This window comes from Panulirus ornatus, chromosome 58 (assembly GCF_036320965.1).
Source record: "Panulirus ornatus isolate Po-2019 chromosome 58, ASM3632096v1, whole genome shotgun sequence".
NCBI lineage: Eukaryota > Metazoa > Arthropoda > Malacostraca > Decapoda > Palinuridae > Panulirus > Panulirus ornatus.
The window spans coordinates 5,766,271-5,779,177 of record NC_092281.1 but is presented as its reverse complement, the minus strand read 5'-3'; the positions used below and the strand labels follow the sequence as shown (position 1 = coordinate 5,779,177).

At 42.6% G+C, this 12,907-nt stretch overlaps 2 protein-coding genes across 2 annotated transcripts; one reads left to right on the top strand and one right to left on the bottom strand.

Moving 5' to 3' along the window:
- Positions 1-2,798: 2,798 nt before the first annotated feature.
- Positions 2,799-6,571, top strand: LOC139766747 (cuticle protein AM1159-like). The gene is made up of 3 exons (XM_071695668.1): positions 2,799-2,921; positions 5,752-5,957; positions 6,159-6,571. Exons 1-3 carry the CDS (start codon positions 2,913-2,915, stop codon positions 6,325-6,327), a joined length of 384 nt encoding a protein of 127 aa, XP_071551769.1. The 5' UTR covers positions 2,799-2,912; the 3' UTR covers positions 6,328-6,571.
- A 2,074-nt stretch (positions 6,572-8,645) lies between these two features.
- Positions 8,646-10,521, bottom strand: LOC139766746 (cuticle protein AM1159-like). Its single transcript, XM_071695667.1, has 3 exons — positions 10,458-10,521; positions 9,277-9,482; positions 8,646-8,946 (listed from the first exon to the last, which is right to left on the bottom strand). Exons 1-3 carry the CDS (start codon positions 10,464-10,466, stop codon positions 8,778-8,780), a joined length of 384 nt encoding a protein of 127 aa, XP_071551768.1. The 5' UTR covers positions 10,467-10,521; the 3' UTR covers positions 8,646-8,777.
- Positions 10,522-12,907: the final 2,386 nt, after the last annotated feature.

Genomic DNA, 12,907 nt, shown 5'->3' with positions numbered 1-12,907 from the left:
CTCACTCACACTCATGCTGTACAAATAGTATAAGTTTAAGGAAAGAGATAACCTGCTCAGACTACCCTGATCTAACAATACGAATAGTAGGATTGCAGCATTGCTTCGTGTACCAAACCAGGAGTCCTGTTAGTTGTCACACACATCCATCACACAGGAATCTCTCTCCTTCCCATTGCTTTATCAAAGCTCAAGAACACGAGGTTGATCATCAACGTCAGTTGTGGCTGTAGGAGACATAATCCTTCACCACCAGACCTTAACTTTACCATCAACATCTTGCATTATTGTAAATATTACTTTGTAATTGTCTTTATATATCCACTTACTACAACAACACCAGCTGTCGTCTGTCTCAGCTAGTTCTAACTAACAGGTTACCATCATCCAGGCTACTGTGCAAACATTCTCCCGCATCATAGAAGCGAATGTTGCTGTGTATGAAATTAGACTAACCAAGAGTTGCTTAACCCATTAAAATGATTGTAAGACTGTGATTATAATGCTACTTATTTTGACTAGATCCTATACACGTAATCTTTATTTACATTGAACATTTCCTAAACATCAGAATAAGTGGATAGTATTGCAAAGGTACTTTTACGAACTCAAAGGACCACACCATGTGAGACATATCAATACCTCTTTAAATAGACCTCCTCTCTTCTCAGTCTTGACCATTGTTCGATTTCCACGTATTCTCTCTCTCTCTCTCTCTCTCTCTCTCTCTCTCTCTCTCTCTCTCTCTCTCTCTCTCTCTCTCTCTCTCTCTCTCTCTCTCTCTCTCTCTCTCTCTCTCTCTCTCTCTCTCTCTCTCTCTCTCATTTTACGTTCATTTCGTTCGTTTCATTGGAATGAAAAAGTATGTTTCCACTAATCCTACTTTTATATCATGATATGTATGACAAGTATGAGTGTTCTCAAGACCACTGCATGATTCACTAGACCATTCCATGATTCACCTGCTCACTCCAAGATTCACCAGACCACCTCTATCATTCACGAGACTATTCCATAATTCGAGACTTGTCATTTAGCTCAACTTGTCACAATAATCAGTGTTCAGAAAGTTTATGACCTTCTTGAGTCTATTCTTACAGTTCTATTTGCTTTCCTGTACGATATGATTAACAAGAAGCAAACGAGAAATTAAACTGATTCAAATCTAACACATCGAACCGGTACCACCCACAGTATCACTAGTTGTGAATGAAGCTTTTATGTGTTGTCCACCCAAAGCTGAAGTGGTTCGAACCAGCTATTCGTATCATATCTCAAGCTTACTGACTGGGTACGAACCATGTTTGGATTTAAGCTTAATGTGCATAAATCTTCAAGATTAACACTGGGGAAACCTTATCAGATCGACTTCGTACACCACCCAAATTAGGTGCTTAGAATCCCAGTGAAAATGTAATCAGCTTTCGTTTTCTGACCTACATTCCGTAACTTGTTTAGGAGCTGACCGTGTTGTTCACTTTCTGATCCCTTTCATGAATAATGTTCCCGTTATTCGCCTGCTTTACCAAAGTACATACTATAAGTATGGTAAATTATAACTTTCATAGTATGATAAGAGCGCCCTATTAAGTATCATGTACAAACATTTCCTAATGCCAAGGTTTTATTCATCTCTGGTAACTCAGGGCAGAAACAACTCTGTTCGTAATTGCTTAGAATTACCCCAGTAACCCCTGCTTATGTGTTCGCGATCGTCAGGCATTGTGCTGGATGTGATTGTATGAGGAAACAGTCAGGTCCAGTTAATGTCGTGTGACGAGGGATACCAGAGTAGTGTATAGTGATCTATTCTACAACTTCTTAAGTTGGAATTGTTTTCATTAGGTAAGTAACGTGAGCTGAGGAAAGAAATATTAATCTTTTAAAAGTAACGAAATCTAAGAGGTTGTTAAGATCCCATTTTCTTTACTTCAAAGAGGAAATTCAGTTAGGTTTATGGCCATGAAAGTTACCAGAAGTCAGATTAGGTACGTGCAATATTAGAAAAGGATAATTATAGATATTTTGAATATTCATGATGAAGCAGAGGTGTGATCTGATGTTTCACAGTATGTACAATGGAAGACAAAACTAAATATCAATAAAGCAACGATGAGTAAGTCTGATTACAATATGTTGCAAGACATAACATGTATCCGTACGTCATTATTCATATGTGTAGATCGATACATATCATGGGTAAGTACAAGGTTAAACATTATACATTTAGTGGCTACATAATTTCTTGCTGATGAATAGCTTCCATTAAGCATTTGAGGACGTTTGCTGTTACGTAGCCATCCGTCTCTCAGTTTCTCTGTGTAAATAGGATGATTTTGAAACGTTTTTGAGTCCGTCGAACTTCCGATTTTGAAGCCAGTTCGTCAAAACATATTCACACAAAACATCTCTAATGCGGTATGGATGAAGGGCACATGGCTGGAGGCAGGCAAACATACGACGGACAGTGGGCACAAGACGCTTGACAGTGGAGGGTGACAGGTTGCCTGGAATCTGGTGAACTTCGTATATCATGAAGGCTGGTAACGTCCAGTGAACCCTTCTGAAATGAACGAACCACTGCTGTATTTCGTGAATGCACAAACTTTTTTCGTTCCTTCCTTTTCACATCAAGGCAGAATTGCTTCTAGAATCAGCTGATGAACGGCTGTAGAAGGGAAATAACGTAACACACACACACACACACACACACACACACACACACACGATCCCTTCACTTAATCCACTTCATCGCCTCTGCGCCTCTACTACAGTGATCCACGCACCCCTCCCCCCTTCCCCCCTCCTCTTGCCTGCAGAGGCAGTGTATATAAGAGGCCGCCCTCCTCCAGGCTGTCAGTGTCCCATTGAGTCCTTCCGGGAGTGAAGCAGCAACAACAACAGCAGCAGGCATGAAGTTTGTAAGTACCTGGCGGCCCCTGGTAACACAGAGTAGCCCCAGTCGAGTCAAGGGAAGTTCTGTTTTCAGTATGTGTGTCGCGGTGATCATGTCTCGTCACTGGTCAGTCATCACCATTGTGGCTCATCACTAGCAACTCATCATCAACATGGCTCATCATTAATCACTCGTCACATCTGCCATACAAGAAACATGATCATGAATGTCGCCAACAATCATGTCACCAGGTGTCTCTGTCATGCAGTTACACTTGCCACAACCACCGTCTCCATCCATCGCATACTACGGTAGACACCAGCTCCGTCATAGCTCATCACACATCAGTACTACCAGTACAACCTGTCATGCAGCACTAAGACAACTTCTGTAATTATCTATTTACAATTATCTATTTGTACTGCACGGGGAGGGAGTTCTACACCTGGGGCCTCATCTCTTGAACTTCATCATGCAACTTTTGAAGTTTTAGTATGCTGTCTACATTAATTTCTCTCATTAACTCTCAAACTATTCTCTCTTCCATGATAAGCAAGCTAATGACTTCCAACCTCTCAGTGGATCTCATTTCTTTAAATTCATCTTTGGAGTCCGTCTGTTGGCCGTTTGTAGGCTGATGCAATCCTCCTCACTTGTCACTTCCTTCGTGACCTGGGAATCATCTACAAACGTATTCAGTTACGTGTTCAATCCTTCTGTCGAGTCATTCACATAGATGAAGAAGAGCAATGGTCCCAGAGAGAGCTCTGCGGCACGCCAGTGATAACCTCAACCCAGTTCGAGGAGCCTCATTTAACACACATCCTTAGTTCTCTTTCAGAAAGAATATGTAAGCATAGAAGGAAGCTTCCCTTATTCCTTACTGGACATCTAGCATCTCTACGAGCCACCTGTTTGTCTCAGTCCTGGTCATCTGTTTTTCTTGAAACGGGGTTCACTCTCTCGTAGAAATCTTAGGGTTGTTACATGTGATCTTCCTCTAGACCTGTGTTGTCTCTCTCACTTATGTAGTTTTTCTTCTGCAAGATTTCCTTCTTTTGTTCTGTCATGTGTTCCAGTCGCCTGCTGATCAGACCATCCTCTGGTCTCCTTCCCTGGAGACAGTTATAACGTCTACCTTCTCCCACTTCATTGGCGCTTTACCACCTTCCCCGGCGGCATCTTGAGCAATATTTCATGTGGTGTGTCAAGTGCATCCGCACAAATCTACAGCACATATTGGGAAGTTTCATCAGGACCATGAGCTTTGTATAGATCAAGACCCTTTAACCTTCTCATATTTCCTAGATACTTCAATACTTTCCAAGACCTCTTCCCCACACCATCTCACTGGTGTTTAAGCTACAGTGTAATCCATACTGAAAACACTTTAGTACATGTCATTCATATCTTCGCGTACCCTCCGTAACTCTCATCCTATATAATTCTTCTCTCTGAATCCACTAGTCTGATTTGTTGCTGTTTAAATGACTTCTTAATATTGATGAATTGGCAGAAAATTGTCTGATTATTCCCTGTCCTGACCACAATAATCAGTTCAGTTTTGCTGCTTTTCCTTTCTTAACTTGACGTAACTCCGTAGGTTAAACCTGTATATGCTTATTGGCTTTAGTTAACTTCGTATATCTGCCATTGCACACCGCTAAGCCCTTTCGCTTTTAGACATCTTTTGTTGAATTACTCTTCTCTCTCTCTCTCTCTCTCTCTCTCTCTCTCTCTCTCTCTCTCTCTCTCTCTCTCTCTCTCTCTCTCTCTCTCTCTCAACTTTTCTTCCGTATTTGAGGTTAAAGGCATCCATGTTTCTAGTCCTTAAATGCAGATATTACAGTCTTCCACCACAATGCCTTGTTTCCTGGCTATTGAACTCCATTTCCCAATATATGTAGCAGCAAAATATTTTTATATTCTGTATAGTGTACACGATTATATCTCCTCTATGACTCTGGTCTCATCCCTGCGCTCGTTTCTCTTCTAGCCACATAATGAAACTCAAGCATCACATGATCACTGTTTCCAGTAGGTGTGTTTTATAATGACAACCTCGATTTCCATTCTACGATGTGTAAAGATAAGATCTAGAAATGATAGTTCATAAATCTTTAAGACGAGCGTGATCATCAATATGCTGGTATACAACATTGTCTCGCAAACATTTCAGGAACTTATGTCTCCATAACTTTCGGCCTCCATGAGAATCCTGTCGCTCCGAGTCTTTCTCTGTATAATTCAAATTCTCAGTTTAACTGCTTCTCCTGCCATCCTGATTGTTCCTGCATTGCTTTAAAGTTACTATATTTTAGGAGGATTATATATCATCAACATCATCATCAGACTCTTCTTCCCAGTACGTGTTATCTGAGTGGATCATCTTCCAGTATATCTTGATACTTGATACTGGCTCTTGGTCAACAAGACCAGCCTCCTTCCTCTGTCTTCTCTTTCTCTCCCTGCTGCCATGTCTCCTCCCTTCTGGACAGACCAGGTGAGATCTTTTGTCTTTGGTAAGTTTTGTCTCCACAACTCCAGCAATAGCAGGAGAATTATCCCGAAAGTGATTTATGGATTCCAGACCTTTAGCATTTACTTTCACTTCAACAGCTTTTGTATATTTTACTCTCAGTTGACAATTCTATCATCTAACATTCCTTACCTCCCTGTGATACTGGCGGGGCTCTGAGGATGTGGGTGTGCAGGCTTGCCAATAAGGGTAGAGATTAGATATATATGTTCGTACGCAAAACAAAAGCTTGTTCCGAGCTCCAAAATCCGATCTTTCCTCACAAGATAAGTGTAATACAAGACTGTTCTCCTCAATCCTCCTTCACTCCTTGCAGGTCGTCCTCGCCCTCCTGGCCACCACCGTCACTGCCGCCCCTCAGATCCAGGATGGCCTTCCCATAGTCAAGATCCTTAGCGAGAGTCGTCAGGACGACGGCGCCGGCAACTTCAACTACGCTTTCCAGGCCGACAACGGCATCGCTGTGGAAGCCTCCGGCTCCCCAGGTTCACAGGGACAGAGCGTCATGCAAGGCTCCTTCAGGTGAGAACCGTTGGTTAGTGTACATGCACGTTCATGCTGGTGCTGACGATACTTTACTACTCACGATGTTCCAGTCGTGTCTAGCCTCACGTTTAAGGGTGAAAATGCATTACATATTGATGCTATGCAGACCGTATCAACAATACAATAGGATTTCAGGCAAAAAATTACCAGACTAATTCTATCGAATTCGTTCCTCAGTTTCCCTGTTCCTGACGGTTCCGTCGCGGAGTTCCACTACTTCGCCGATGAGTTCGGGTACCAACCTCAGTCCTCATTGTTACCAACTCCACATCCCCTCCCCGCCCACGTCCCTGAGCTGCTCCGCATCGCCGAAGAACAGCGAGCCGCCGGCATCGTCTTCAAATAACTTGTTGCCTGATTGATCTCTAACTTCCACATGACAAACATTTCTTTTAGTAATGCCAAAATCATAAACACATTTTGAAATACAGAATTATCTGATACATGTTTTGTGGAACTCTGTTTATGGACTGAATGTATTTTCTGATCTAAAGAATCTTTGTTTCTTTCTTCCTTCACTTTACCTCCTGTAAGATCTCACTGCTCATGTAACGGGCAAGCCTTATCAAGTAAAATGTTTGCCGATGGTACTCGCTGACTTTCCCTACTTAAAGTCCTTGTTATCCTGCGGTGTGCAAGCCACATATTACCTGTGGAAACTCATCTTTACGTGATCATACTGAAAACTTGAAAAAACAAAGTTCCAAACAATGAGTACCAAGATTCAACATTTACTTCCTCTTGTGTTCTCATAATTTTCTAGCAAAATGTTTTCAGCCTTTAGAAAGAGCCAATTTTCTTTTTTTTTTTTCCTCATACAACAAAACAATGAAACCTCTGATCAACAGACATCGCCTCAACATACTTTGGAAACAATGGACGCTGTCCGCCAATAACTAAAAAGCAGTCTGCATATGAAACAGATTCGGTCCGATGCTTCGAACACGAACTGACTAGCGGCGTCCTTCTCAAACCCAGACGACAACACCATCGGTGCTGTGCAGGTTTTGCTCTCTTGTCAGTGTTTATTTTTGCGTTATTAGCATACAAAGGCAACACACTTGAGCAAACGTGGCTCCTGAAGTCAGAGGTGTGAAAAGACCGGTAAGTAAAATTACTTTAAATCACATTATTTACAATACTTTACAATGTTTATGTTAGGTGTGTTTTCTGACCATAAGACATGGTCATAACCGTACAGTATGCTATAAATGATAATAAATCATTCTGATTTAATTGAAAATTGGCATTAACGGACGTTCCTTCTCCTATCTGTCCGCAGGAGGACCACATGTGATCCATGATGGTTGACGTGTGTCATCTGTCATCCATGAGATGATCACATACAGTGTTGCCACTCCCCCAGTCTCCTGAGCATTAGTGACAGCGTTAATCAGATGGCAGGAGAGCTGCAGTATCCTCTGATCCTCACTAAACACCTGTGATTCATTTGAAGATACATTAAAAAGCGGGTGGAACACATATGATTATGATGGTGTAAATGCACCGCAAAAAGATGAAAATTGTAGACTGTCCCTCAGAGATGCATGTATTCTACTAGTTGACAAGATACTATATGGGTTACAAGGTCTTCAGCTGAGTTATAATGGAACGACCACTGGATGAATCACTGGAGGTGTGGTATATTGTCAGAAGGAGGAACAAGAAAAGGGATCGCCGTAAACCGTGCCCAGCAATGGTCTTCAACCAAGGTGAGGCTTATATTTTTCCTCCTATTTTCTCTGACTGCTTCAGGGTAGACTCACTTGTAACAACTCCCGTGATATTTCAGTCATCGAAAGCGTTAGCTCGTGAGATTTTGTGTCCTAGGGGCGATGTGTTTGCTAAGCCAGTAAGTACGATGGTGTGTGTGTAAAGATTTGCCAAAACTAAAGCTTGAGGTAAACTCATGACAATGGCAGTGCGTTATGGGGGCAGGGTCGGGTGCTGTGTGCTGCGGGCGTCATGACTGCCACAGGCCAGACCGCTGGTGAGTAGCGCACGATTTCTGGTGATTATGTGTATTGTGTGATGAATTGCTTCATTCAAAAAATATTGTTGTTATTGTTAGTTAGAGGGAAGGACTAGGAAGTGAGTGGAAATGATGAACGGAAGAATTTTATGAATCAGAAGAAATATAATGACAGTTATCAGGCTCTACAACGAATAGAGACGATGCTAACCATACTGAGCTATACTGATGATAACCCAGACTTAGCTATACTGATGTTAACCCGCAGTAAACTATATTGATGTTAACCCATAATGAGCTATATTAATGTTAACCCACATTGACCTATATTGATGTTAACCCAAATTAAGCTACATTGATGTTAACTTATACTGAACTATATTGATGTTGGTATGTTCAACTCTGTGTTGATTCTCGTGGTTGGTTGTTTGTGCTTTAGACCTATCAACTGGCAGGGTCATTAAGGTCGTCAACGTAAGCTACATCCACCAACCAGACAATCGTTAAAACGTTCATCAGGTGTTATAAGACCACATGCACTCACCAGGCATGTGACCCATGTTATCATGGTCCCGTTAGCCGGTGGCTGTAGCGGACCTACAGATGACATCGTGGTAAAATCAGTCATGATTTATGTAATCATGTTTGACCACAATTTTACAAGGCTGATGAATAATGAGTTGATGTGTTATTTTAGAGTTTATTAGACACATGATCAGAGTCAATATGTTCATAATGATATTCATGCTGGCTTCCGACTTGTTCAGTTTCCTGGACATCACTCTAGTTCTGCTAGGATGTTTTCGTCCTCGTCCGGCATCACTTTACTCGAAGACGATGCCCTGGGCTCGCTGCTCCTCGGCGATACGGAGCAGGTCCTGGACGTGGGCAGGGAGAGGAGGAGGTGTGGGCAGCAAGGAAGACTGTGGTCGGAACCCGAACTCGTCGGCGACGTAGCGAACCTCCTGGAAGGTGCCGTCGGGAAGGGGCGACCTAACACAGGAATGTGACGGTGAAAGTTGTGATTACGGGCCGGAAGCCTCCTTATCACAGAGCGCGGGTGAGGCATGTTAATACAGTTTCACTTTTATTCGTATTCATCTTATGTGCCTTAAGTACAGAGAGGAAAGTCTGACATTTCGTTAATCTTTAAGCTATTACAGATGTACGAAAGTGAGACATCATTACTGGAAACTTTGTGAGAGAGAGAGAGAGAGAGAGAGAGAGAGAGAGAGAGAGAGAGAGAGAGAGACAGAGAGACAGAGAGAGAGAGAGAGAGAGAGAGAGAGAGAGAGAGAAGAGAGAGAGAGGAGAGAGTCTCACCAGTAGCTGCCCTGGATGTTGCTCTGGCCCTGGGAGCCTGGGGTGCCGGAGGCTTCCATAAGGATACCGTTGTCGGCCTGTAGTGAGTATCTGAAATTTCCGGCAGCGTCATCCTGACGTTCATCGACCAGGACCTGGACCACAGGCGAGGAATCCTGGAACTGAGGCGCAGCGATGGCGACGACGACCAGGCAAACAAGAACCATCTTCAGGAGACGAGAAACAGTGAAACAGGACACCAACGCTCGATCTCTTTATCAAAACTCAACCAGAATAATGAAGAGAGAACGTTAACAATCATGACGCACTGGTCCATATGGAGCAACAATTATATCTCTGTCTACCAATCCTCAGGTTTCCAAGTCGCAATCAAGTTCTCTATGAAATGAACCTGATCATGTCGTACACATTGTAACATATTGTTTGTCTTCCAGCGTCATCCCATTCTCCGTTTTTGTCTGTCTCTCGTAAGGGAGGTTTGTATGTTCCTAAGAGCATAAATACAACAAATGTCAATAACAATAGTTGCTTCATATATTGTGTTACTAGGAGTAGTTTGGACACAAATGAAGTACGAGTTGATAAAGACGTTGGGTCAACGTAACTGATAGTGGTGCTGGTGGAGAGGATGGTTGGTAATGATCGTGGTGATGGCCAGAAGCCAGGTCAAAGGTAATTACTGTAGTGACTATGGACGGGCAGGAGAGACAGGGGAAGTGTTAGTGGACGTAGTTGTGGACGGGGAGGACGTGACAGGAGGGCGTGTTGGTAGTAGTGGTTTTTGACAGGTAGGAGGTGACAGGAGTAGTGGTAAAGGTAGTGGTTGTGGACGGGATAGAGACAGGTGAGATGCTATTCGTAACGAGTGACAGATGAAACACTGTGTTGATGTGCTAGCCATGGGTGTGGAGATGAGTGAGTTGTTTTGGTAACACTTCTTTACAAGATAAAGTGATACCAGAGGGTGACGCTTGGTTGGTATAGTTATGATGATCGTGCCTGTAGTGAACTGAAGGAAATACAACAAGATATTTTACTTATACTAACGGCAGAGACTTGAAAGAATGTCGTAGAGGGGATGTAAGAGTGTTATGATCTGGAGCACTGAAAGTAGTGCCAGAAAGAAGACAAGAGAAGTCGATAACACCTGCAACTTCAAAGACGTCTGGTGGTGTACTCACGAACTTCATGCTTGGTATGTGGAGGATGCGTTCAGGATGGACGATGCCAGGCTGCTTGATGCAACTCTTATATACCCAACGATGACGACGCCCTGACCCACCTTCAGGAAAAGGGCGTCGTAAGCAGAAGAGGGAGGAGCTAACAGCGACAATTACGGGGGAGGGGAAGGGGGGAAAGTCAGTGTTCAGTTATTCATTACGTGACACAAGTTATTTCAAAACAGCGTAGGAGTGAACGTCCTTTGAAAGCTGAAGCTTTATGATAACCTTGAGGGTAGAAGAAATACCGTAATAGGAGGTGACCGTAATAGGAGGTGACCGTAATAGGAGGTGACCGTAATAGGAGGTGATACAGGAAAACCAGGGGTGCATAACAGGCAAGGAGCCATCCCTCACCTTCCCCTTCTCTCCCCGGGATACAAAAAAAGGAAAAGAACCTGAAGGACAGCAACTACTTCACCCTGGAGTGAAAGGTCACGTATGGGTGTGTTGCAACGGGTCTTTTTTCCCGTCTTCCGGTGGTGTTAACCCCCCCCCCCCCCCCCTCCCCCAGCCCCCACCCACACACACACACACACACACACACACACACACACACACACACACACACACACGCTAACAGAAGACATAAATTGTCATCGTTGTCAGGAAAGGAAGAGTGTATGAAGTTCCCACAGATCCTGAGATTCCTTTGCAAAATTTGGTTCGTAAGTTGATGAATATTACCAAACGAACGATTACATTTTTTTGAATCGTGTCGTGATTTTCTACTTCAAAGGTAATCTGTTTTAGTCACGATTCATAGAAAACAAAGAATCCCAAATTTCATGATGGATGCGGCAGTATTCACCACCTTTGATCTGTGTTGTTATTGACACATTAACACTTCTGTATGTTGACTTATGTCATTACAAATTCATATTCTTGTAATCATCTTTAATATTTTCCATATCCTTACTACAATACCTTCTCAACAACCTATCATGACGTCTCCCTTCCTCCTTCTTTTTGTCGCAGACTAACACGTCTCAGGCTGCTAACTCTTCCCTTTATATAGAATCCGTTGTAGTTTCTATCACGTTGACGGATCTCCTCATGTGGTGTTCCACCTCACCACCCAAGGCATTGCGGCAGTAATAACGAGCAGGTTGACCTGCTGGTTGTGTTATGTAAGACAAAGGTGAAAATTGCAGTGACTCTAACTCCTGTGGTGTTGAGGAGTTCTCGTCATGGCTGCCTCATCAGATCCTGGCTATTGTTATTGTTGAAAATGTGACATGATTTGTACAGCACGTCTCCTCCTCCTCCTTCTCTTATTCTTTTCTGATATCTTCTTTTCTTATTTCTTTCGGGTTTTTGTCTTTGGAGACGTCTCCAATAATGCAAGTCTTGAGGATATTTTCCACAGATATTGGTCTACTTACGCATACCACCCACTTCCCTGACTCCACACCAGTATTTCTTATAATTCCATCAACATTTGGAGCAATTCCTGGTACGTTAGTGTACTGGTGTGTCAGTATACTGGTAATTAGGATACACTGTTATCAACTTCAGATATTTTCATGAAGAACGTGTCCCATATCGTGCCAGTATGACTTCTATGAAAGCTAAACCTGCTGATCACTTATGCTGAGCAGATCATTGTTAAGGTAACTTCTGCTGGCTTATTGATTTCTGCTCCGATAGGATCGTCTGCTGCATGATGGTCATCTCCTGCTCAGGTAACACTGACTGCTAAGACAACATCCTCGTATTGTGTAACATCAACCCTAAGATAACATCGTCTTCTATTGTAACGTTGACTACTAACATTGGTTGTTCAAAAAGCATACTGTGATCTGTTATGGTAATATTATGAGACCGGGCAACAGACGTTTGTCAGAAAATTATATATATATATATATATATATATATATATATATATATATATATATATATATATATATATATATATATATATATATGATAGAGTTGATAGAGATGCTCTGTGGAAGGTATTAAGAATATATGGTGTGGGAGGCAAGTTGTTAGAAGCAGTTAAAAGTTTTTATCGAGGATGTAAGGCATGTGTACGTGTAGGAAGAGAGGAAAGTGATTGGTTCTCAGTGAATGTAGGTTTGCGGCAGGGGTGTGTGATGTCTCCATGGTTGTTTAATTTGTTTATGGATGGGGTTGTTAGGGAGGTGAATGCAAGAGTTTTGGAAAGAGGGGCAAGTATGAAGTCTGTTGGGGATGAGAGAGCTTGGGAAGTGAGTCAGTTGTTGTTCGCTGATGAAACAGCGCTGGTGGCTGATTCATGTGAGAAACTGCAGAAGCTGGTGACTGAGTTTGGTAAAGTGTGTGAAAGAAGAAAGTTAAGAGTAAATGTGAATAAGAGCAAGGTTATTAGGTACAGTAGGGTTGAGGGTCAAGTCAATTGGGAGGTGAGTTTGAATGGAGAAAAACTG